The sequence below is a fragment of the Pleurodeles waltl genome, chromosome 7 (assembly GCF_031143425.1).
Source record: "Pleurodeles waltl isolate 20211129_DDA chromosome 7, aPleWal1.hap1.20221129, whole genome shotgun sequence".
Taxonomy (NCBI): Eukaryota; Metazoa; Chordata; class Amphibia; order Caudata; family Salamandridae; genus Pleurodeles; species Pleurodeles waltl.
The window spans coordinates 1,140,536,193-1,140,558,671 of record NC_090446.1 but is presented as its reverse complement, the minus strand read 5'-3'; the positions used below and the strand labels follow the sequence as shown (position 1 = coordinate 1,140,558,671).

General features: G+C 45.4%; 1 protein-coding gene across 1 annotated transcript in view; it reads left to right on the top strand.

The window, feature by feature from the left end:
* Nucleotides 1–22,479, top strand: part of SRP68 (signal recognition particle 68) — a 309,007-nt gene that overhangs the window by 243,859 nt on the left and 42,669 nt on the right. The window contains exons 14-15 of the mRNA XM_069200204.1: nucleotides 15,217–15,292; nucleotides 15,556–15,608. Coding sequence (XP_069056305.1) covers nucleotides 15,217–15,292; nucleotides 15,556–15,608 — 129 coding nt within the window. The remainder of the gene's footprint in view (nucleotides 1–15,216; nucleotides 15,293–15,555; nucleotides 15,609–22,479) is intronic.

Genomic DNA, 22,479 nt, shown 5'->3' with positions numbered 1-22,479 from the left:
CAAGGCTGGCACAGCATCAATCTGCTGGAGCTGTGGGCCTTTCGTTTGGTCCTGAAGGCCTTCCTGCCCTCTATGAAGGAGAGGCTGGTGCAGGTTCTCATTTACAGCACCACTGCTATGTAGTACTTCAACAGCCAGGGTGGAGTAGCTTTCTGAGTCCTGAGGTGGTGGTCTTTACATCTCTGGGGTGGCTGGAATTACATGACATCTTTATAGTTGGTTTCTTTCACTGGTGTTGAGAACGTGCAGTGTCAGCAGTTTTGCACACTGAAGCATCTCCGGCTGGAATTGAACAGGAGCCGCCTGTATGCCTTCCTGCCACTGCCTCTCCTGCCTTGATTCCTCAAGATGATTAGGAATGACTGTATGTACCCAAGTCATCTTTTTGGCCCAGGCCGAGGCATCCTTTTGACATTTGGGCAATGGAAAAAGTCCAGAACTGTTGAGCATGAGCATCTGTCCTCCAATCAAGCTGCCAGTCTCCAAGAAATTCTTGTCTCCGCAACGACTGAGTCCATGACACCTCCATGCTTCTAACGTATCACCTGAAGTAGTGGATGTCATCCTCCCTCCCAGACTCCCCTTTACATAATCCATTTATGCTGAGGACTGAGACAAATTTCTAATCTGGTGTGATGCCTGAAATATGGACCCTTTGCAGGCAAAGCGGTCAGACTTTCGTTTGTTTGTGTTGTCTTTAGCCCAGAAAGGCCTTGCAGTGGACACTATAAAAGGTTATTTGTCAACCCTTTCAACCTTTATATGTTTGCCGGACCAACCATCCTTGTTCAAATCACCTGTTGTGACGATATTTATTTAAGGTTTGACGTGTCGTACAAGGTGTGGGTCAGTCCTTTGTCCAAAGGACATTCTGGAGAGTGAGTGAAAACTTGAGATAATCTACATCTAAATTTTCTTCTAGCTCTAGAAGAATGAGGCCCCATGAAAACTCAAGAAGGAACATAATTTCTTCCTTAAATCACAGAAAGATCAAATAGCGTTTGAGAACCTATTTAGAACTAATTCTGGGACTTCAGAAGGCCTAATCAATTAGCTTTACCAGATGCATTCAAAGAATATAAATAGACTTTCCAGGAAGCTATTGGCAGTCTTTATGCCTCTGCCTTTTGATATGGCCTCTGGAGCCATTAAGTTGTCTCTCTCTAGTGCCTTCAGCGTTACGTTAGTTGATGTTATTCCAACCACTGCTTTCTCTCTCTCTCTCCAATGGTTGATTGTGTGTTGTGCCTTCAAAGCTGCTTGTGAATTTGATGAGCTCAGTAGGGAAACCATTGGCTTCCATCTACACTTCAAGGCTGTTTCCGATGCCTGTCTTAGAGATCCTCAGCCTCATATTATGACAGAATTTTCGAACTCCACTAAAGTTATGTCTGAAACTTATTTGAGATAGGCAGTATACCCTCAGAAGTCTATTTCTACTAAGCAGATGTTCTAAAGATTTGATAAGTTATTTGCCTGATTCATCTGTTTTTCATTTTCAGTCTCCATTTCCGCAAGATTAATTCGATGTCTCGAAGGAGCAATTTATTTCTGGAATATAAACTCCATCCAGTATGTTCGTGGACTTACAGAATGGCAGGCTGCTGAACACCTCTTTGAAAGGGAAATTGTTTCTCTTAGTCGAGCTTGAATATTTTATATTCAAGGTCATTGAATTTAAGGTTAAGCATTCAAGACAAATTGGCCATTTCTATTCAAACTGAGAAGTTTAAGTCCCCTTTCCTAAGGGGACAGATTCTCCCCCCACAATATGATGACAGTTTTATCTGGGCCTACAAGAGGCCACTTTCCCTGACCATGGCCTACGTTATCTCTCTGGGCCTTCCACAGGAGAATTTCTTCATTCACCCTGGTCATTAGATGGGTGGTTGGATAGTTAGGTTTACAGTTTCTTTTTGTTGAGGTTTAAAGCAATGTTGTCACAGAAGTGTGGCAATCCAGGCATACCTCTTCTGAACCACCACTGCTGCTGCTCAAGGAAGCCCTGACAGACACCCTCATCAGCATTTAGGCTAAATCGTGCTCAGTCCAACCTGTGAATAGACGGGGAACTTGCTGCCACAGACCCACTCTGGGTGATCCTACCTTCTTGACACTGCACTTCCACTCCTGGGAGCCTGGTAGTAAAAGCCTCCACTAGCAGGACTTTATCTACTCCCTCTCCAGACAAAGTCAAAAAGAATTAAGGCCTTTGGGAAGTGGATGTTTTCTTCCACTAGCCACGCCCTCGGGTCAGTTAGTCAACGCCTCCTGTTTGCTGGGACGGTACACTCATACATTATGGCATCGGGTCACAGTGATATTTCCAGACGTCCCAGAAGAATTTTGTGCCATATTGGCACAGACCATTCATCGTGGCCAGAATGCAGCCAAGTGTGTCATAAGGTCAGGTTTTCACATGACCAGCTGTTAAGGCAGAGTGCGCGGCACTAGCCCGGTGGTCTGGTGCCATGGATAGATCAGATCAGCTGGATTTTCGGGCAACATTCAAGCATCACTCATGGACTCCTTTTTGGAGAGAAGGCAGACTCTGCCCATGAGTGCTTCAAAGAAAGTTGAGCTACTGTATGCTCCCTCAGAAGAAAGCATTATCCACCGCAATTTCATCCCTCTGTTGGCAACACTAGAGATTTCTCTTATAGACAGTGTCAAGGCCCACCTCCTGAACAGCAGGCACTCCAGTCCTTTCGGGGTTGGGGTTGGAAAGCCAACAGACAATGTTAAGGTCAGCAGGGCCAGGGAACCTCCCACACTGCAGCCACAGTGGCAGCAGCCTCCAAGCCACTTTATTTGCCCTTAACGTCTCAAAACTACTCTGTGGGCGGCATGATCAGGCAGTTTCTCCTTGAGAGGCAAGCCACAATATTCAACAAGGGTAAGCCCTAGTGTCCTGCAGAATCTTCCATCCTCATCAGAGCTTTTTTGGACAGAGGAGCATTTGAGAGAGACCCAGCTGCGGAGATCGGAACTGGGTGATACTCTTGTTATTTCCTTATGCTGAAAAAGAGCTGAGGTCTCCGTCCTATCTTAGAAGTTCTCCCCCCTCCATTTCTTCCTGGTGAAGGGGGACACATTCAGGATGCTCATACTGACCCAGTTTCTAGCTGTCCTGGATCTTGGAAACTGGATGGTGGCTTTGGAGGATGGCGTTGAGGCTTCTTGGCCTGCTGGCCTCCTGCATCATGCTTGTTGACCCTATCATGATGCGTATGCAGGTTCTGAGGTGAGATCTGAAGACTCAGGATACCGGTCAGATTCCATCCAGATATTGGAAGAGACTGCAAAAGACCTGCAGTGGTGGATACTTGACTGCTGTTGGACCAACACCAGACTCCTCTCCCTACCCCCACCTAGAGCTCACAGTGGTGACAAATGTGTTGCAGCTTGGTTGGGGAGGCCATTAGGGAAAGGTGGAGAAAAGGAGACAATGGTTTCTGGTAGAGACACTTTTCCACATCAACGTCCTAGAGTTAGGGGCCATTTGCTTGGTGTTAAGTCTTCCTGACGTCCATCAAAGGGAGGTTAGTTCAGGTCATCACGGACAACATCACCACCGTGTGATATTGTAACAAGCACACTCGGGTGGGTTCCTGGGTTCTGTGTCAGGAGGGCCTGCACCTCTTGAACTAGCAGAATGGTCAGGGCATTTTTCTGTTCATGCATCATCTGGCGGGATGAAGCCTTGTGGAACATGAATGTCAACATCACCCGGAGGTGATGCAGGGAGTCTTCCAGCAATGGAAAGAACCCTTGCATGATCTCTTTACCACCGACAAGGACACAAACTGTCAATGCTTTTGTATGTTAGAATTTCCAAGAAGGCCCTCTCCCAGAGACCTATTCTTCCCAGAGTGGAGCTCAGGACTCCTGTATGCCTTCCCATCGCTACTTCTCCTGCCCAGAGTTCTAAAGAAGATCAGGAACGATCGGACCCAAGTAATCTTAGTGGTTCCGGACTGAACCAGGAGAGTGTGGAACTCGGAATTTCTAGGCATGAGCATCTGTTCACCAATCAGGCTGCCACTTAGTGAGGATCTTTCGTCACAGCAGCAGGGCAGGATTCTGCACCCGGTCCTTCAGTCTACACCTTGCTGAGTGAAGATTGAGCAGTGGCAGTTGACTTAATTTAGTTCACCTCCAGAAGTAATGGATGTCATCCTGGCGCCAAGGTGTCCGTCAACAAAGTCTGTTTACACCAAACGATGGGACAAGTGTGTGGCTTGGTGTGACACCTGTAACAAAGATTAATTGTGGGCCAAACTTTGAAATGTGTTACTGATTGTTTTGTAGCAGTGGCTTGCAGTGGGCACCATTAAAGATTACCCATCTGCCATTTTGAAGCTTTTGCATATAGCAGATCTGCCATCCTTTTTCAAATCATCTGTGGTGATGAATTTGTGAAAAGGTTTGGTCCGTATGTTTCCTCCTAGGCCTTTTGTGATGCTACAGTAGAATGTAAATTTGGTCCTTACTTTCTTTATGTGTACCCTGTTTAAGCCATTGCGTAAATTAACTTCAACCTTTGTTAATCCTGTCTCCCTAAACCCCTACCTTTCCAAATTGGTGCTGAGAACAAGAGCATCCTTTCTCCTGAAAGTTGGAACTCTTTCACATTGGACAGTGCATCAATCTTCTGAAGTTCATTCCCCACCTCACCCCTCAAAAGAAGGGTAGCAACTCCATCACTTGGACCGCAAAAGAGTGCTTAGCTTTTATATCAATCACACCAAAGACCACTGGTGACTGATCAGCTCTTGATTTGGTTTTCAGGGCCAAGGAAAGGCAAGGGATCGCTGAAAATAAATGACCTTTATCAAGTGAATAGTTTAATGCATCAAGATCTGCTAATCCCTGTCCAAAAGCGGCCCTTGAGGGATTTAATGCAAAATCCAATAGAGCCGAGGCAGCTTCCACTGCATCGGCATGCACAGTGCCTGCCATGGATATTTTTTCAGGCTGCTACTTGGGCATCAGTGCATATGCTCCCAAAACACTATTCTCTTGACTGGCAGGTCCGACTGGAATGGCATTTTGGCCATTCGGTCTTGCAGGATGTTTTTTGTCTGTCATTCTACTGACCCACCATCTTAGGAGGTACTGCTTTGCAGTCTCTTCTAAAGGTGACAAATCTGTGGTTAGAAGTATCGTGAAGAACAGGTGATTTAACTTCAGTAACACAGTTTCTGATGGATATTCCATCTAACCACAGATTCCTCTCTGCCCTTCCGTTGACTCTTTTCCATCAGGAAAGGTCCTTATTTAGAGATCTGCTCACTGCTATAAACCATGGGTTTTTTGGGCTTTGAGTCTGAGAATGCGGATGATGTCCAGAAAGAAACTGATGGTAGCATGTTTGGGTGGCACCTATAAGCAGTTCCAAGCTTCTCTTTCGGAGTGGAGTGTGGTTGACAACATCACTTAGAGTTGTGCTGGGGAAGAGCTGTGCTGAAAAGGGTTCAGTACCAAGCCTAAAGATATTCTAAAGGTAAGTAATCTGCAGTGAGGTGAGTATCTACCAGACAGACGGGGGGTGTAATTCCTATAGCCCGACGCCCAGGACATATTGTTTGGGGTCAAGGACAACAACTTATTATTAGGGGCGAGCCTGCGTCGCTTGCGCATGCGTATCGCTAGCGAGACGCTTTAGGTATTAGAAAAGGGCTCGGAACCCTGTCGACGTCACGTCAGTGTCTTTCATTGGCACGTTGGCTTGCCTGTTGGAATCTGCTTGCTTTGATTAGTGGAAGGCACGCATATATCATGCCTTTTCCGGTGGTTAGCCATCCTCGAGTGCAGCGACCAAGTACAGAAAACATGCGAGGCTCGCTGTTTCCTGTCAGGTTTGTGGACCACTTTTTCTTTTTTCGCAGCGCGATCTCGCTTGGCAGAAATCGAGCGCTTTACATACAGTCGACTCTGTTACACAGTTACTTTTGCTGGTTACGTTCATAATTGCACTTTTGCCGATAGGTATTATTACGAGTGAACTGTAGCAGTGCGATCGCGCTGTTTTTTTTCTTTTAACGCAAGAAAAACCCGGTTGGGAGTTTACAACTGGTAAGAGCTGTAACTGGGACAAATGTGAGACCCTAGTGCATTGCAAATGCTTGTATATATTTTGTCCTTGGGACAAGTAGGCCCAACCCCACGCAGCACAGACCTTTTGCCTGCCAGTTTACAATACCACATTATGCATCAGAAAAGGGCGTTCTCTACAGTGAAGGTAACGTTTATGTACATGTGTTGCAAATATTTGCAGAAGCTTGAGAGCGATAATGAGGATTCTTTGACTTCAGAATCAAAATGTTAATTAAAAAAATGCAGAGGGAAAAAAATGTTTTGCTAAGCTGCTGTGAAATTGTATGTACCATTTATTTGAAGCATCACTTAGTAAAATGTATTGATGTGTGCTTGTATTTCAAAAATAATATATATATATGTTCGATGGCATCTGTCGCTGTAGATACACATGGTATGCATTAGCTCGCCATCTGGTGTTGGGTCGGAGTGTTACAAGTTGTTTTTCTTCGAAGAAGTGTTTTCCAGTCACGGGACCGAGTGACTCCTCCTTCTGTGCTCATTGCGCATGGGCGTCGACTCCATCTTCGATTGTTTTCTTTCCGCCATCGGGTTCGGACGTGTTCCTGTCGCTCCGAGTCTCGGAACGGAAAGATAGCTGAAAACGGAAGATTTTCGACGGTATCGTTGCGATCCGGTTCGAGATACACACATACGACGACGCATTGAACATCGAAGCGCTTCGGTGCCCTTCGGGGTAGATTTCGGCACACCGTCGGGGCCTAGTCGGCCCGACCGCGTGGAGAACAACGCCGATGGAACGGACCCCGTTTCGATTCTGCCCTGAATGCCACAACAAATATCCTTATACGGACCAACACTCGGTCTGTAACCTGTGCCTGTCACCCGAGCACAGCGAAGAATCCTGTGAGGCCTGTCGGGCGTTCCGGTCCCGAAAAACTCTGCGCGACCGTCGAGCGAGAAGACTGCAGATGGCGTCCACGCCAAAGGAGCATCGACAGTTCGAGACAGAAGAGGAACAGGAGGAATCCTTTTCCATCCAGGATTCAGACTCCGACGAACTCGACTCTACAAAAACTGTGAGTAAGACGTCGAGATCAGAACTTAAAAAAGGAAAGAAGGCCCAGGGGACGCCACTGCCAACCGGCCATGGCTCAACCCAAATTCCCGGTGACCAACAATCGGCACCGAAAAAGGCCCATTCAGTGTCGAGATCGTCCGACTTCGGTCGAGACACCGGCACGCAGCCTCCTCGGGACCGAGAGAGTGCTAAAGAGAAGCATCGACACCGAGAGTTCGGTGTCGACACGGATCGACGCCGAGACAGTGGCGCCGAAGACCATAGAGGCCAAGAATTTTCGGCACAGAAAAAGAGGAGGGTTACCTCGGAGCCGAAAAAACAATCAACAGGGTTTTCGGAGCCGAAAAAAGCAACATCAGACCCTGCTTCAGGCTCCTATACTGAAGAGCATTCTATGTCTTCACAAAATGAAGAAACACAGATTCGAACAAGAACTGCAATCCACTGACGTGGATCACACGCAAAAGCGTATCTTTATTCAGCAGGGGACTGGGAAGATCAGTACCCTTCCACCTGTCAAAAGAAAGAGAACGCTTCAGTTTACTCCTCAGCAACAAACAGCACAAAAGGTAACACCTCCTCCCTCGCCTCCACCTGTAACTCCGGCTTCGCCAACTTACACCCCGTCACATTCGCCAGCTCACACCGCCATGAGCCACGATGACCAAGATCAGGACGCGTGGGACTTGTACGACGCACCAGTGTCTGATAACAGCCCAGACACATACCCAACTAGGCCATCACCACCGGAAGACAGCACAGCCTATTCACAAGTGGTGGCTAGAGCAGCACTGTTCCATAATGTGGAACTACACTCTGAACAAGTAGAGGATGACTTTTTATTTAACACCCTCTCCTCCACCCACAGCTCCTACCAAAGCCTGCCGATGCTCCCAGGCATGCTACGCCATGCAAAGGAGATCTTCAAGGAGCCAGTTAAAAGTAGGGCAGTAACGCCTAGAGTGGACAAAAAGTATAAGGCGCCTCCTACGGACCCTGTATTCATCACCTCTCAGCTGCCACCAGATTCTGTGGTGGTAGGGGCTGCCAGAAAACGGGCAAATTCACACACTTCTGGGGATGCACCTCCCCCAGATAAAGAAAGCAGGAAGTTCGATGCAGCCGGGAAGAGGGTCGCTGTCCAAGCAGCAAACCAGTGGCGCATCGCAAATTCACAAGCGCTGCTAGCGCGATACGACAGAGCCCACTGGGATGAGATGCAGCATCTCATTGAACATCTCCCAAAAGATCTGCAAAAAAGAGCAAAACAGGTTGTTGAGGAGGGTCAAAACATTTCCAACAATCAAATACGCTCCTCTATGGATGCAGCAGACACGGCCGCAAGGACAATTAATACGTCGGTTACCATCCGTAGGCACGCATGGCTCAGAACGTCTGGATTCAAGCCAGAAATTCAGCAGGCAGTACTTAACATGCCAGTAAACGAAAAACTTCTGTTCGGTCCGGAGGTCGACACAGCCATAGAAAAGCTCAAAAAGGACACTGACACTGCTAAGGCCATGGGCGCACTCTACTCCCCGCAGAGCAGAGGATCTTATAACACCTTCCGCAAAACACCTTTTAGAGGAGGGTTTCGGGGTCAGGCCACACAAGCTAGCACCTCACAGTCCGCACCGTCCACCTACCAGGGACAGTACAGGGGAGGTTTTCGGGGCCAGTATAGAGGAGGGCAATTCCCTAGGAATAGGGGAAGATTTCAAAGCCCCAAAACCACTACCAACAAGCAGTGACTCACACGTCACTCACCCCCCCCCCCCCACACAACACCAGTGGGGGGAAGGATAGGTCAATATTACGAAGCATGGGACAAAATAACTACAGACACATGGGTCCTAGCAATTATCCAACATGGTTATTGCATAGAATTCCTGCAATTCCCTCCAGACATACCACCAAAATCACAAAATTTATCAAAACACCATTCACAGCTTCTAGAGATAGAAGTTCAAGCACTACTGCAAAAAAATGCAATAGAATTAGTACCAAGCACACAAATAAACACAGGAGTTTATTCACTGTACTTCTTGATACCAAAAAAGGACGAAACACTGAGACCAATTCTAGACCTCAGAGTAGTAAACACATTCATCAAATCAGACCACTTTCACATGGTCACACTACAAGAAGTGTTACCATTGCTCAAAAAACACAACTACATGACAACCCTAGACCTCAAAGACGCATATTTCCATATACCAATACATCAATCACACAGGAAATATCTAAGGTTTGTATTCAAAGGAATACATTACCAATTCAAAGTATTGCCTTTTGGTTTAACAACCGCTCCAAGAGTATTCACAAAATGCCTAGCAGTAGTCGCTGCACACATCAGAAGGCAGCAAATACATGTATTCCCGTATCTAGACGACTGGCTAATCAAAACCAGTTCGCTCACACAATGCTCAAACCACACAAATCAAGTCATACAAACCCTCTACAAACTAGGGTTCACCGTCAACTTTGCAAAATCCAACATTCAGCCAAGCAAAGTACAGAAATATCTAGGAGCCATAATAGACACGACAAAAGGAGTAGCAACGCCAACTCCACAAAGAATTCACAATTTCAACAGAGTCATTCAACACATGTCTCCAAATCAAACAATACAAGCAAGAACAATACTACAGCTCCTAGGCATGATGTCCTCTTGCATAGCCATTGTCCCAAACGCAAGACTGCACATGAGGCCCTTACAACAGTGCCTAGCCTCACAGTGGTCTCAAGCACAGGGTCACCTTCTAGATCTGGTGTTGCTAGACCGCCAAACTTACCTCTCGCTTCTATGGTGGAACAGTATAAATTTAAACAAAGGGCGGCCTTTCCAAGACCCAGTGCCACAGTACGTAATAACAACAGATGCTTCCATGACAGGGTGGGGAGCACATCTCAATCAACACAACATAAGAGGACAATGGAACATACATCAAACAAAACTGCATATAAATCATCTAGAATTATTAGCAGTTTTTCAAGCACTAAAAGCTTTCCAACCAATCATAACCCACAAATACATCCTTGTCAAAACAGACAACATGACAACGATGTATTATCTAAACAAACAAGGAGGAACACATTCAACGCAGTTAAGCTTGTTAGCTCAAAAAATATGGAAGTGGGCAACGCACCATCAAATTGGTCTAATAGCACAGTTTATTCCGGGGATCCAGAATCAACTGGCAGACAATCTCTCCCGAGATCACCAGCAAGTCCACGAATGGGAAATCCACCCACAGATTCTGAACACCTACTTCACACTCTGGGGAACACCTCAAATAGACTTATTTGCAACAAAAGAGAACGCAAAATGCCAAAACTTCGCGTCCAGATACCCACACAAGCAATCCCAAGGCAATGCCCTATGGATGAACTGGTCAGGAATATTTGCTTACGCTTTTCCTCCTCTCCCTCTCCTTCCTTACCTAGTAAACAAATTGAGTCAAAACAAACTCAAACTCATTTTAATAGCACCAACGTGGGCAAGACAACCCTGGTACACAACACTGCTAGATCTGTCTGTAGTACCCCACATCAAACTGCCCAACAAACCAGATCTGTTAACGCAACACAACCAACAGATCAGACACCCGGACCCAGCATCGCTGAATCTAGCAATCTGGCTCCTGAAATCCTAGAATTCGGACACTTACAACTTAGCCAAGAGTGTATGGAAGTCATAAAGCAGGCCAGAAGGCCATCCACTAGACACTGCTACGCAAGTAAGTGGAAAAGATTTGTTTGGTACTGCCATCATAATCAGATACAACCACTAGACGCAACTCCAAAACATATAGTAAATTACTTGCTCCATTTACAAAAAGCAAAGCTAGCCTTCTCTTCTATTAAAATACACCTTGCAGCAATATCTGCATACCTGCAAACTACCTATTCAACTTCCTTGTATAGGATACCAGTCATCAAAGCATTCATAGAAGGGCTTAAAAGAATTATACCACCAAGAACACCACCTGTTCCTTCATGGAACCTAAACGTGGTCCTAACAAGACTCATGGGCCAACCTTTCGAACCCATGCACTCTTGCGGAATACAATTCCTAACTTGGAAAGTTGCCTTTCTCATCGCCATTACATCTCTAAGAAGAGTAAGTGAAATTCAAGCGTTCACAACACAAGAACCTTTTATACAAATACATAAAAATAAGGTCGTCCTACGACCTAATCCAAAATTTTTACCAAAAGTTATTTCACCATTCCATCTAAATCAAACGGTAGAACTACCAGTTTTTTTCCCACAGCCAGATTCTGTGGCTGAAAGAGCACTACATACATTAGATGTCAAAAGAGCATTAATGTACTACATTGACAGAACAAAAAACATCAGAAAGACTAAACAGCTATTTATTGCATTCCAAAAACCTCATGCAGGTAACCCAATATCAAAACAAGGTATAGCCAGATGGATAGTTAAATGCATCCAAATCTGCTACCTTAAAGCAAAAAGACAACTGCCCATTACTCCCAGGGCACATTCAACAAGGAAAAAAGGTGCTTCAATGGCCTTTTTAGGAAACATCCCAATGCAGGAAATATGTAAGGCAGCCACTTGGTCTACGCCTCACACATTCACCAAACACTACTGTATAGATGTGCTATCCGCACAACAAGCTACAGTAGGTCAAGCTGTATTAAGAACTCTATTTCAGACAACTTCTACTCCTACAGGCTAAACCACCGCTTATGGGGAAATAACTGCTTACTAGTCTATGCATACCATGTGTATCTACAGCGACAGATGCCATCGAACTGAAAATGTCACTTACCCAGTGTACATCTGTTCGTGGCATCAGTCGCTGAGATTCACATGGGCCCACCCACCTCCCCGGAAGCCTGTAGCAGTTCAGAAGTTACCTTCAAATTTGTATATATATTATTTAAACCTTTAATACATACATACTTACACATTTCATTGCGCGGGCACTATTACTATAGTACAACTCCTACCTCACCCTCTGCGGGGAAAACAATCGAAGATGGAGTCGACGCCCATGCGCAATGAGCACAGAAGGAGGAGTCACTCGGTCCCGTGACTCGAAAACACTTCTTCGAAGAAAAACAACTTGTAACACTCCGACCCAACACCAGATGGCGAGCTAATGCATACCATGTGAATCTCAGCGACTGATGCCACGAACAGATGTACACTGGGTAAGTGACATTTTCAATATATATATATATATATATATATATATATATACAAAAAAAAATAGAGAACTCTGGGTAGTTCCCAAGTTTAGGTGGAGAGCAGCTCTAGTAGGGAGCACCCTGCAACACCTCGAATGTCTGCGTGGATAGCACTGTGCTGATCCAATGCTTAAAAACTTTGCTAGATAAACAGACATTTGAGGTGAGCAAATCTAGAGTGTCGCTGGTGTTGCAGGGTGCTCCCTACTAGAGCTGCTCTCCACCTAAACTTGGGAACTACCCAGAGTTCTCTATTCTTTTTTGCATAATTTATGCGGCACTCTAACCCTGAAAAGGATTTGTTTTGACTTATACTGGGTGCTCCCTTGTGTCTGGACAAAGCTAAACCTCTCTGATGAGCTCTAATGAGAGCGAAACACGTGTCAGGGGTTGCTTTTACTCATTCCAGGTTGGCTTGGATGGTATTTTACCAGTCCAAAGCTGTAATACTGTGCCTGGAGTGGTAAATGGCTTTTGTTATTTTACAGCTCGGCAAGGTTGACACTGTGTCAAACCTATGCTTAAAGACTTTGCTGTACAAATGGCAAAAGACTTTGTCACTATCTAGCTCGGCGTGGATAGCACTGTGCTGATCCAATGCTTAAAAACTTTGCTAGATAAACAGACATTTGAGGTGAGCAAATCTAGAGTGTCGCTGGTGTTGCAGGGTGCTCCCTACTAGAGCTGCTCTCCACCTAAACTTGGGAACTACCCAGAGTTCTCTATTCTTTTTTGCATAATTTATGCGGCACTCTAACCCTGAAAGGGATTTGTTTTGATATATATATATATATATATACATACATATCCATAATGGAAGAATCTGTGTAACTACTTCAAGAAGATTATGGGAAACATAAAAATAAACAAGCATTGTAGAAGTTAGTAGGTTCAACGTTGGTCGTCAGCCTTATGGTTTTGTCAATGTGTGACTTATTTTGACATGGTTTTTGTCAAACTATTGTTGTGGGAGCTACTGGGCCCTCACTTTTAGAACAAACATTGGCAAAAGCAAAAACATTTTTGGTCTCTTCTCTTAAGTTTAAAGCATTGCCAAGACTTTAATATTCTACCGCTCCTCTTTAATTATTTATTGACAGGCAAGCTGACAAGTCCAGAAACACTCACTCAGTCCTCTCATGCCATTAATAGTTTCTCAGTTTCAATGAGCGCTCAATTTAATTACGTTTAATTTCTCAATTTCTTGATCACTTGCAGTTTGGGTCTTTCTCTATGAGTTAACAGATTCATCCATGTGAAAATGCTACATTTTGAATATCTGCTTTATATATAAAGTTATTTTTACCATCAAATTGGAGGTTTGAGACTGAGGTTGTCCAAGATGGCTCCAGAATTGGACATTGAGATCTACCCAAACACAATGTACTAGTTGGGTACATGCAAGGTGCCATACAATCTTACTGCCATGTTGAGGCATGATCACCAGGAATCTCACCATTAGGAAGTAGTCATCCTCATGATAAATACATACGTCTAATGGCTTGCAATTCCAGAGATTGCTAATATCAACCTCCGTTCCAGACTGGAACCAGAGTTTTATTCAAGACAATGTTGAATCACTGCTGTCAGAAGCATTGAATCAGTTGTTGATCATGCAGCTTCATTAGATGTTCCAAAGAGTAACATGTGTGAGGTGCTTCAGGAGAATGTACTTCCAGTTTTTTCCTTCACTTACATTTGCAGGATCAAGAGACACCAAGTTCAACTCTGAATATTCCAATTTAATTTGACTGTTTTATTCAGAAATCTCTTTTCAGCAGGGTGGCACCCCAGAAATTTCTGGGCTTCAGGTCTTTTGCCAAGTATTGCAGATAGATATCTGTGACCGATTCACATAGTGATTGCATATGGTGTTTGGGAAAGCCATGTTTCATCGTGCTTGTATGCACATATATTCCTCCCAGAAGGACAATGCTTTTGTTGATCTCTCTGAAGGGCAGGTTGAGGTTTCCAACAAAGTCACTTTCTTTCTTTAAGTCAATCCCAGGAGAAGAGGATTTGTTGATGATGGTGGCATCTTTTGGTCCCAGGTTGCCTGAGCCAGTGAGGGACTTGTTCATTTCCTTAATCATAAATGGAATAGATATTGCAAAACGGTCCATGCAAACTGCTTAAAATATTAAATGTCATACGATCCATTGGCAATGGAGTTGGTGCTCCAGAGAGCTGTATGGATGAGAGCTTTGACACATTCTGGGTTGTTGAAGCTCAACTCCTATATATGTCCTTTGATGGTGAAAGCCTGTTTAGAAATAAATGCTGCCCAGTTGCTCAAAACATTCAAGTAAAAAACTGCAGCTGCTAGTCCTAAGTCTGACTTAAACCACCAGAATACGAAAGGTTGTGAGAATATAGCTGCCAACAGCAAACTCACCTTCCACCCCAACAGATTCATTGGGGTAGGAGCTCCACTGAGGAAGGCGGCAACAGTGCCCATCCTCGTCCTCTTTTAACCTCAAAACCTGGTGGAGCCACAATTTGAGCTCTCTGATCAGATGGAAAATTTGCATGAATGTTGTCGCAATTAGTCTAATGAAAATTTAAATCCCCAAAAGGGTGCTTCACATCCCCATGGGAACATGGGTCTATATTATTACCTCAGAGGTAAGAACATATGTTGGTTGCTTTGGATCAGTGTTGACGGTGTCTACATTTCCAGTCTGAGAAATTTTCCATCTATGCCCAGTGTCAGTACAGAGATCAGTCACCATGTCTGAGCATGAAACTTTTTACTACTAGTCTGGAGGCTGTCTTCTTGTTTGTTTGGTCTGATGTCTCCTAGCACTTTTGGAAAGAATATTTCAGGAATGACACTGTCTCTTTATACTCTAGGACCTGCCTGATGTTGGAGAGTTGATTGTACAGGTGAATGCTGAGAAATACAATCTCCAGGCTGCTGCTATATTAGGTGAGTAAATCATATTAAAGTTTGTCATTCCTGCCAAATCATCAAGCTACGGGACTGGTTCTGTTAGCAGGTTGCCAGTGCATTTGCCAACTGATAGGCAGAACAATGAAAATAAAAATGAATGGGAGCAAAAAAAAAGCAGTATTCAACGTTTTTGCAGAAACCTTTTATGCGCAGCGGGGGTAATGTGGATGCTATTGATCACAAATAAATGCAGCACCATTTCAGTTTGTAAGTGCCTACTGTTTCTGCTTCTGTTTCAGATACAAACAATTCTTTTGAGACAGTGTCTCCATCCCAGGTGAAGGATGGCAAGGTAAGAGCTGCTAAAGGATAATTATTGTCAAGGGTGGTAATCCCAACCTCTCAGCATTTTAATAGCTGGAAGAGAGGGTCAGTTTGAGCAGACAATGAAGATATTCTGTATATCCTGGTGCGGAGTATTCGTGCAGAACAGCAGTTGAGTTTTTAGAGGTTTAAGCAAAATCACAGAAGAGACAAAATAACTAAGTTTAATGGAGGTTCAAAGCAAGGTAGGCATATTGCTCGAGTGTTTAAGCTTAGTCAGAGGTCAGGAATACCCTAGATAGCTCATGTTAAAAATGGAGTGCATTAGCTGGAAATAAAATATATATGATTACTCTTCCAGTGCAAGAAAGAAAGCTCCTAAGAGGTTTAGTTAAAACAAAGGATTGGAAAATATAACTAACATCTCAAGGAACTCCATATTCTACAGCATTGGTTTGATTTCTCATAGCCTCGTATTATTGAACAATATTTGTAGTCACCAGGCTAGGAACACTTAATGCAATTCTGTTATAGGAACACATTGTCGATTATTTTTTCCACTGAGTGTGATTTTTAAGGCTTTCTTTATGGCTCTCAGAAACCGCTAAGGCTGCTTCCTTAGACAATGTTAGTGTAAGTAATTTTGTGTCCATGGTCCTGAAAGGAACACATTGTAACATGCCTGGAATATGGAAAGCCTTTGCTAGGGCATGAACACAGTTTTTTAGCAGGACCCACGTGGAAGTTGCTTATAGCCTTTACCTAAAGCATAAGGTAGAGGATTATCAAATCTGTAAGAACTTCTCTGGTGAATTTCTTACTCAAGGCCTCTACAAGTACAACATTTCCTGTGGGCATGGAATCGTGTTCCTTTGGGGGATGCTCTTCCAGTCTACGTGTTTTTGTCCTTTCCCTTTAATATTTACCTGGGTTGCTGAAAAATAAATTGGCAGGTTTTAGCTCTAGGATAAGCTCCATTAACACTGCCTTATACTGATAATCCATAAAGCGGTATGCTATGAGGCTCACTTTTGATGACCCCTATTCTGACAATACCAAACATGAGACTTAAATGTTGAAACTGTCTACAACCATTGTATTAACTAACACCCTTGTTCCTTCAATATCTGCATCCTCTATGAAAGTAGTCTTTTCTTGGCATTGGATTTCTTAGAAATTTGCCAGGCAAATATCTTTGAAGTGAATCTGTATGAGGGGTTACTGGTGGACATTGCCATGACCCTATAAACGAAACGGATAAACCTTTGATTAGGACTAAATACATTCGGACATATGTGGACACAAGAAGATAATTTTTGACAGTGTAACAAAAAGTACTTGAGCACAAACTTCCAGTATTGACTGGGTCGCAACTCTCCCTACTTTCCTCCACCCCACCCTCTTCACCACCACCACATGTAAGGATCCAATCAAGTGGTGGGACAAAGGTCAGCTACCCCTCCTGCGCACAAACAAGTGGAAGTCGCATGGTTTTCTCCTGCTAGATCCAGGATGGGGGATCTAGATAGTGATTTAAGTTTCTTTGCAAGTACAATTTAAAATGAAGGGCAACATGGATCCTGAAGGGCATGATAGTGGAAAGGAGACCATGAATGGTAAGGACAACAGTGTAAATTGAATGTATCAGTTTTTAAGCAAAGCCTCTGCCTCCGCTTCAGAGTCATGTCAATTTTGGAAGGAGTGGGGTGTTTTGAAAAGGATGGCAAAATAGCCAATGTGATTAAAAAAAAAAAAAAGGATTGTTAGAAGACTTCTTTTTATTATCTCAGACAAACTGGAAAATAAATCATTCACAGTGTACATTTTGAAGGCAACTCTGACAAAAAATATAAACCATTTAAGTATGCCGTCTTTTACATTACTGTCCAGAATAGGACTAGACTGATAGAAGTTGCAACTGCGCTATATAGGCGGTAAGTGGCTCTGGTGCAGACTTTGGTTCTGCTGTCTCTCCCTGCACCGGTTCCTTTCACATCGATGTAGGAGAGCAGACTTCTCCAGTGCTGGAAGTGGAGGAATTACTTATAGTGGTCTCCTACTCCAGGCTGGCTTCATCTCGACTGAGGCCATGCTCTAATTTACTGGAGTGCAGGCTATAACCAATCCTTCTGAATCTGGTACCTTGCTTTTGCTAAGCGGCAGAGCTCATACTTTATATTAGCTCTTTGGTTCAGATTCTGATAATGTCTATGGTGAGTAGGATAAATTTACTCCATACAAATTAGTATGCTGAATTACAGGATGCCAGTGGTTTAGACAGCTTCCATCTGGGTTTTGCCATAGAGAAGAGTTCCTCTTTTTCTATGGTCATGAGGAGGGCTGCAGACGTCCTTGAACTACAGCTTCCCTACAATAGAGGACAATACTATCATTCTGACGCAGATTCTTCAGCCTAGTCAGGCACCTGCTGAACCTCTCTCCCAATTCAGTCAACAGGCAGGAAGCTCGCCTCCACAGACTGGCACAAGGCGATCTTGACTTCTTAAATTAACACCATACGCCTGAGAGTATAGTGGTCCATGTGTCTCCACCAGTAGAGTCAACCCTAAGTCTAAACACATGTCTTGTTGCGCTCAGTCAATATCAGCTGCCTTCTGGGTCACTACCATCATGCATCATGAGATGCTTTTGGTCAAATCCTACTGACAGTTCCAGATGATCTACTGGCGTCTTTAGCTCAAACCATACATTGTTTGCCAGGATGCAACAAAATTTGTTATAAGGTCTGGCTTCAACACAAGTGACTGCATGTGTTGGGCAATGGGCATTGTGTGGTGCTTCAACACCATTCCTGTACGGGGTCTGCAGGCTTCTTCAGCAGTTTCTTCTCTCTGGTGGTTACACTAGGAGGTTCCTATTCTCCCAGCGCCAGACCCCTGCTGGAACAGCAAGCTTCTCAGCCCTTTTATGGTAGTGACACCCAGAGTCCAATGTTCGGGGACAACATGCTGCTCAGCCCACTGCCCCAAATGTTACCTGCAGTTCACAGTGGACTAGGAGCATTTTCAGTTTTCAGTGCTCCCCTTTCCCTTTCCACTGCCCCTCAGACGTTCAGGAAACTGATGACGGTGGTCACAGCGCCCCGTGGGAGGTCCTCTGTACCTCAACAACTGGCTGTTAAAGGTGGGTGTTCCCTAGACAGTCGTAGACCACCTGCAGATGATGGAAAACCTCCTGGAGTGGTGCACCAGACCCCTATATGCCCTTCTGCTTCTATCCCTGTTGGCTCAATTTATGAAGACGATGGAGACCAACCAGACCCATCATCCTTGTGACTCCAGTTGGGGCCAGGAGGGTGTGGTATCCTGGACTTCTGGGCATGGGCATCTGTTCTCCAGTTAAGCTGCTGCTTCAGGAAGATCTACTTTCGCAGCAACAGGACAGCGTCTTGTGCCGGGCCATCCGCTTTGCACCTCCATACATGGAAATTTACCAGCAGCAGCCAGTTTTCTTCGATCTTCCTCATGCGGCTGTTGATGTGATTCTAGCAGTCACCAAATCACTGTGTGCTGGGACAAGTTTGTGGCTTGATACGACACGAGGTGTAGGAAGTTGGCTCTGTATGCACTATTTCAAAGTAAGGAATAGTATGCACAGAGTCCAAGGGTTCCCCTTAGAGGTAAGATAGTGGCAAAAAGAGATAATACTAATGCCCTATTTTGTGGTAGTGTGGTCGAGCAGTAGGCTTATCAAAGGAGTAGTGTTAAGCATTTGTTGTACATACACACAGGCAATAAATGAGGAACACACTCAGAGACAAATCCAGCCAATAGGTTTTGTTATAGAAAAATATATTTTCTTAGTTTATTTTAAGAACCACAGGTTCAAATTTTACATGTAATATCCCATTTGAAAGGTATTGCAGGTAAGTACTTTAGGAACTTTGAATCATTTCATTAGCATGTATACTTTTCATATAAAACACAATAAGCTGTTTGTTTTTAAAGTGGACACAGTGCAATTTTCACAGTTCCTGGGGGAGGTAAATTTTTGTTAGTTTTCACAGGTAAGTAAGTCACTTACAGGTTTCAGTTTTTGGTCCAAGGTAGCCCACCGTTGGGGGTTCAGAGCAACCCCAAAGTTACCACACCAGCAGCTCGGGCCGGTCAGGTGTAGAGGTCAAAGAGGTGCCCAAAACGCATAGGCTTCAATGGAGAGAAGGGGGTGCCCCGGTTCCAGTTTGCCAGCAGGTAAGTACCCGCGTCTTCGGAGGGCAGACCAGGGGGGTTTTGTAGGGCACCGGGGGGGACACAGGTCAGCACAAAAGGTACACCCTCAGCAGCGCGAGGGCGGCCGGGTGCAGTGTGCAAACACGCGTCGGGTTTGTAATGGTTTTCAATGAGAGATCAAGGGATCTCTTCAGCGTTGCAGGCAGGCAAGGGGGGGGCTCCTCGGGGTAGCCACCACCTAGGCAAGGGAGAGTGCCTCCTGGGGGTCACTCCTGCACAGGAGTTCCGTTTCTTTAGGTGCTGGGGGCTGCGGGTGCAGAGTCTTTTCCAGCCGTCGGGAAAGGGAGTTCAGGCAGTCGCGGTCAGGGGGAGCCTCGGGATTCCCTCTGCAGGCGTCGCTGTGGGGGCTCAGGGGGGACAACTTTGGTTACTCACAGTCGTAGAGTCGCCGGAGGGTCCTCCCTGAAGCGTTGTTTCTCCACCAGTCGAGTCGGGGTCGCCGGGTGCAGTGTTGCAAGTCTCACGCTTCTTGCGGGGAGTTGCAGGGGTCTTTAAATCTGCTACTTGAAACAAAGTTGCAGTTCTTTTGGAGCAGGGCCGCTGTCCTCTGGAGTTTCTTGTCTTTCTCGAAGCAGGGCAGTCCTCAGAGGATTCAGAGGTCGCTGGTCCCTTGGAAAGCGTCGCTGGAGCAGGTTTCTTTGGAAGGCAGGAGACAGGCCGGTAAGTCTGGAGCCAAAGCAGTTGGTGTCTTCTGTTCTTCCTCTGCAGGGGTTTTTCAGCTCAGCAGTCCTCTTCTTCTTGCAGTTTCAGGAATCTAAAGTTTTAGGTTCAGGGGAGCCCTTAAATACTCAATTTAAGGGCGTGTTTAGATCTGGGGGGTTAGTAGCCAATGGCTACTAGCCCTGAGGGTGGGTACACCCTCTTTGTGCCTCCTCCCAAGGGGAGGGGGTCACATCCCTAATCCTATTGGGGGAATCCTCCATCTGCAAGATGGAGGATTTCTAAAAGTTAGAGTCACCTCAGCTCAGGACACCTTAGGGGCTGTCCTGACTGGCCAGTGACTCCTCCTTGTTGGTTTCTTTGTTTCCTCCGGCCTTGCCGCCAAAAGTGGGGGCCGTGGCCGGAGGGGGCGGGCAACTCCACTAAGCTGGAGTGTCCTGCGGTGCTGTGACAAAGGGGTGAGCCTTTGAGGCTCACCGCCAGGTGTTACAGCTCCTGCCTGGGGGAGGTGTTAGCATCTCCACCCAGTGCAGGCTTTTTTACTGGCCTCAGAGTGACAAAGGCACTCTCCCCATGGGGCCAGCAACATGTCTCTAGTGTGCCAGGCTGCTGGAACCAGTCAGCCTACACAGATAGTCGGTTAAGGTTTCAGGGGGCACCTCTAAGGTGCCCTCTGGGGTGTAGTTTACAATAAAACGTACACTGGCATCAGTGTGCATTTATTGTGCTGAGAAGTTTGATACCAAACTTCCCAGTTTTCAGTGTAGCCATTATGGTGCTGTGGAGTTCGTGTAAAACAGACTCCCAGACCATATACTCTTATGGCTACCCTGCACTTACAATGTCTAAGGTATTGCTTAGACACTGTAGGGGCACAGTGCTCATGCACTGGTGCCCTCACCTATGGTATAGTGCACCCTGCCTTAGGGCTGTAAGGCCTACTAGAGGGGTGACTTATCTATACCTGCATAGGCAGTGAGAGGCTGGCATGGCACCCTGAGGGGAGTGCCATGTCGACTTACTCGTTTTGTTCTCACCAGCACACACAAGCTGGCAAGCAGGGTGTCTGTGCTGAGTGAGGGGTCTCCAGGGTGGCATAAGACATGCTGCAGCCCTTAGAGACCTTCCTTGGCATCAGGGCCCTTGGTACCAGGGGTACCACTTACAAGGGACTTATCTGGATGCCAGGGTGTGCCAATTGTGGAATAAAAAGTACAGGTTAGGGAAAGAACACTGGTGCTGGGGCCTGGTTAGCAGGCCTCAGCACACTTTCAATTCAAAACATAGCATCAGCAAAGGCAAAAAGTCAGGGGGTAACCATGCCAAGGAGGCATTTCCTTACACAACCCCCACCCCCCAAACGAAAGAGGATGAGACTAACCTTTCCCAAGAGAGTCTTCATTTTCTAAGTGGAAGAACCTGGAAAGGCCATCTGCATTGGCATGGGCAGTCCCAGGTCTGTGTTCCACTATAAAGTCCATTCCCTGTAGGGAGATGGACCACCTCAACAGTTTTGGATTTTCACCTTTCATTTGCATCAGCCATCTGAGAGGTCTGTGGTCAGTTTGAACTAGGAAGTGAGTACCAAAGAGGTATGGTCTCAACTTCTTCAGGGACCAAACCACAGCAAAGGCCTCCCTTTCAATGGCACTCCAACGCTGCTCCCTGGGGAGTAACCTCCTGCTAATGAAAGCAACAGGCTGGTCAAGGCCATCATCATTTGTTTGGGACAAAACTGCCTCTATCCCATGTTCAGAGGCATCTGTTTGCACAATGAATTGCTTGGAGTAATCTGGAGCTTTTAGAACTGGTGCTGTGCACATAGCTTGCTTCAGGGTGTCAAAGGCCTGTTGGCATTCTACAGTCCAGTTTACTTTCTTGGGCATTTTCTTGGAGGTAAGTTCTGTGAGGGCTGTCACTATTGATCCATATCCCTTCACAAACCTCCTATAGTACCCAGTTAAGCCAAGGAATGCCCTGACTTGAGTC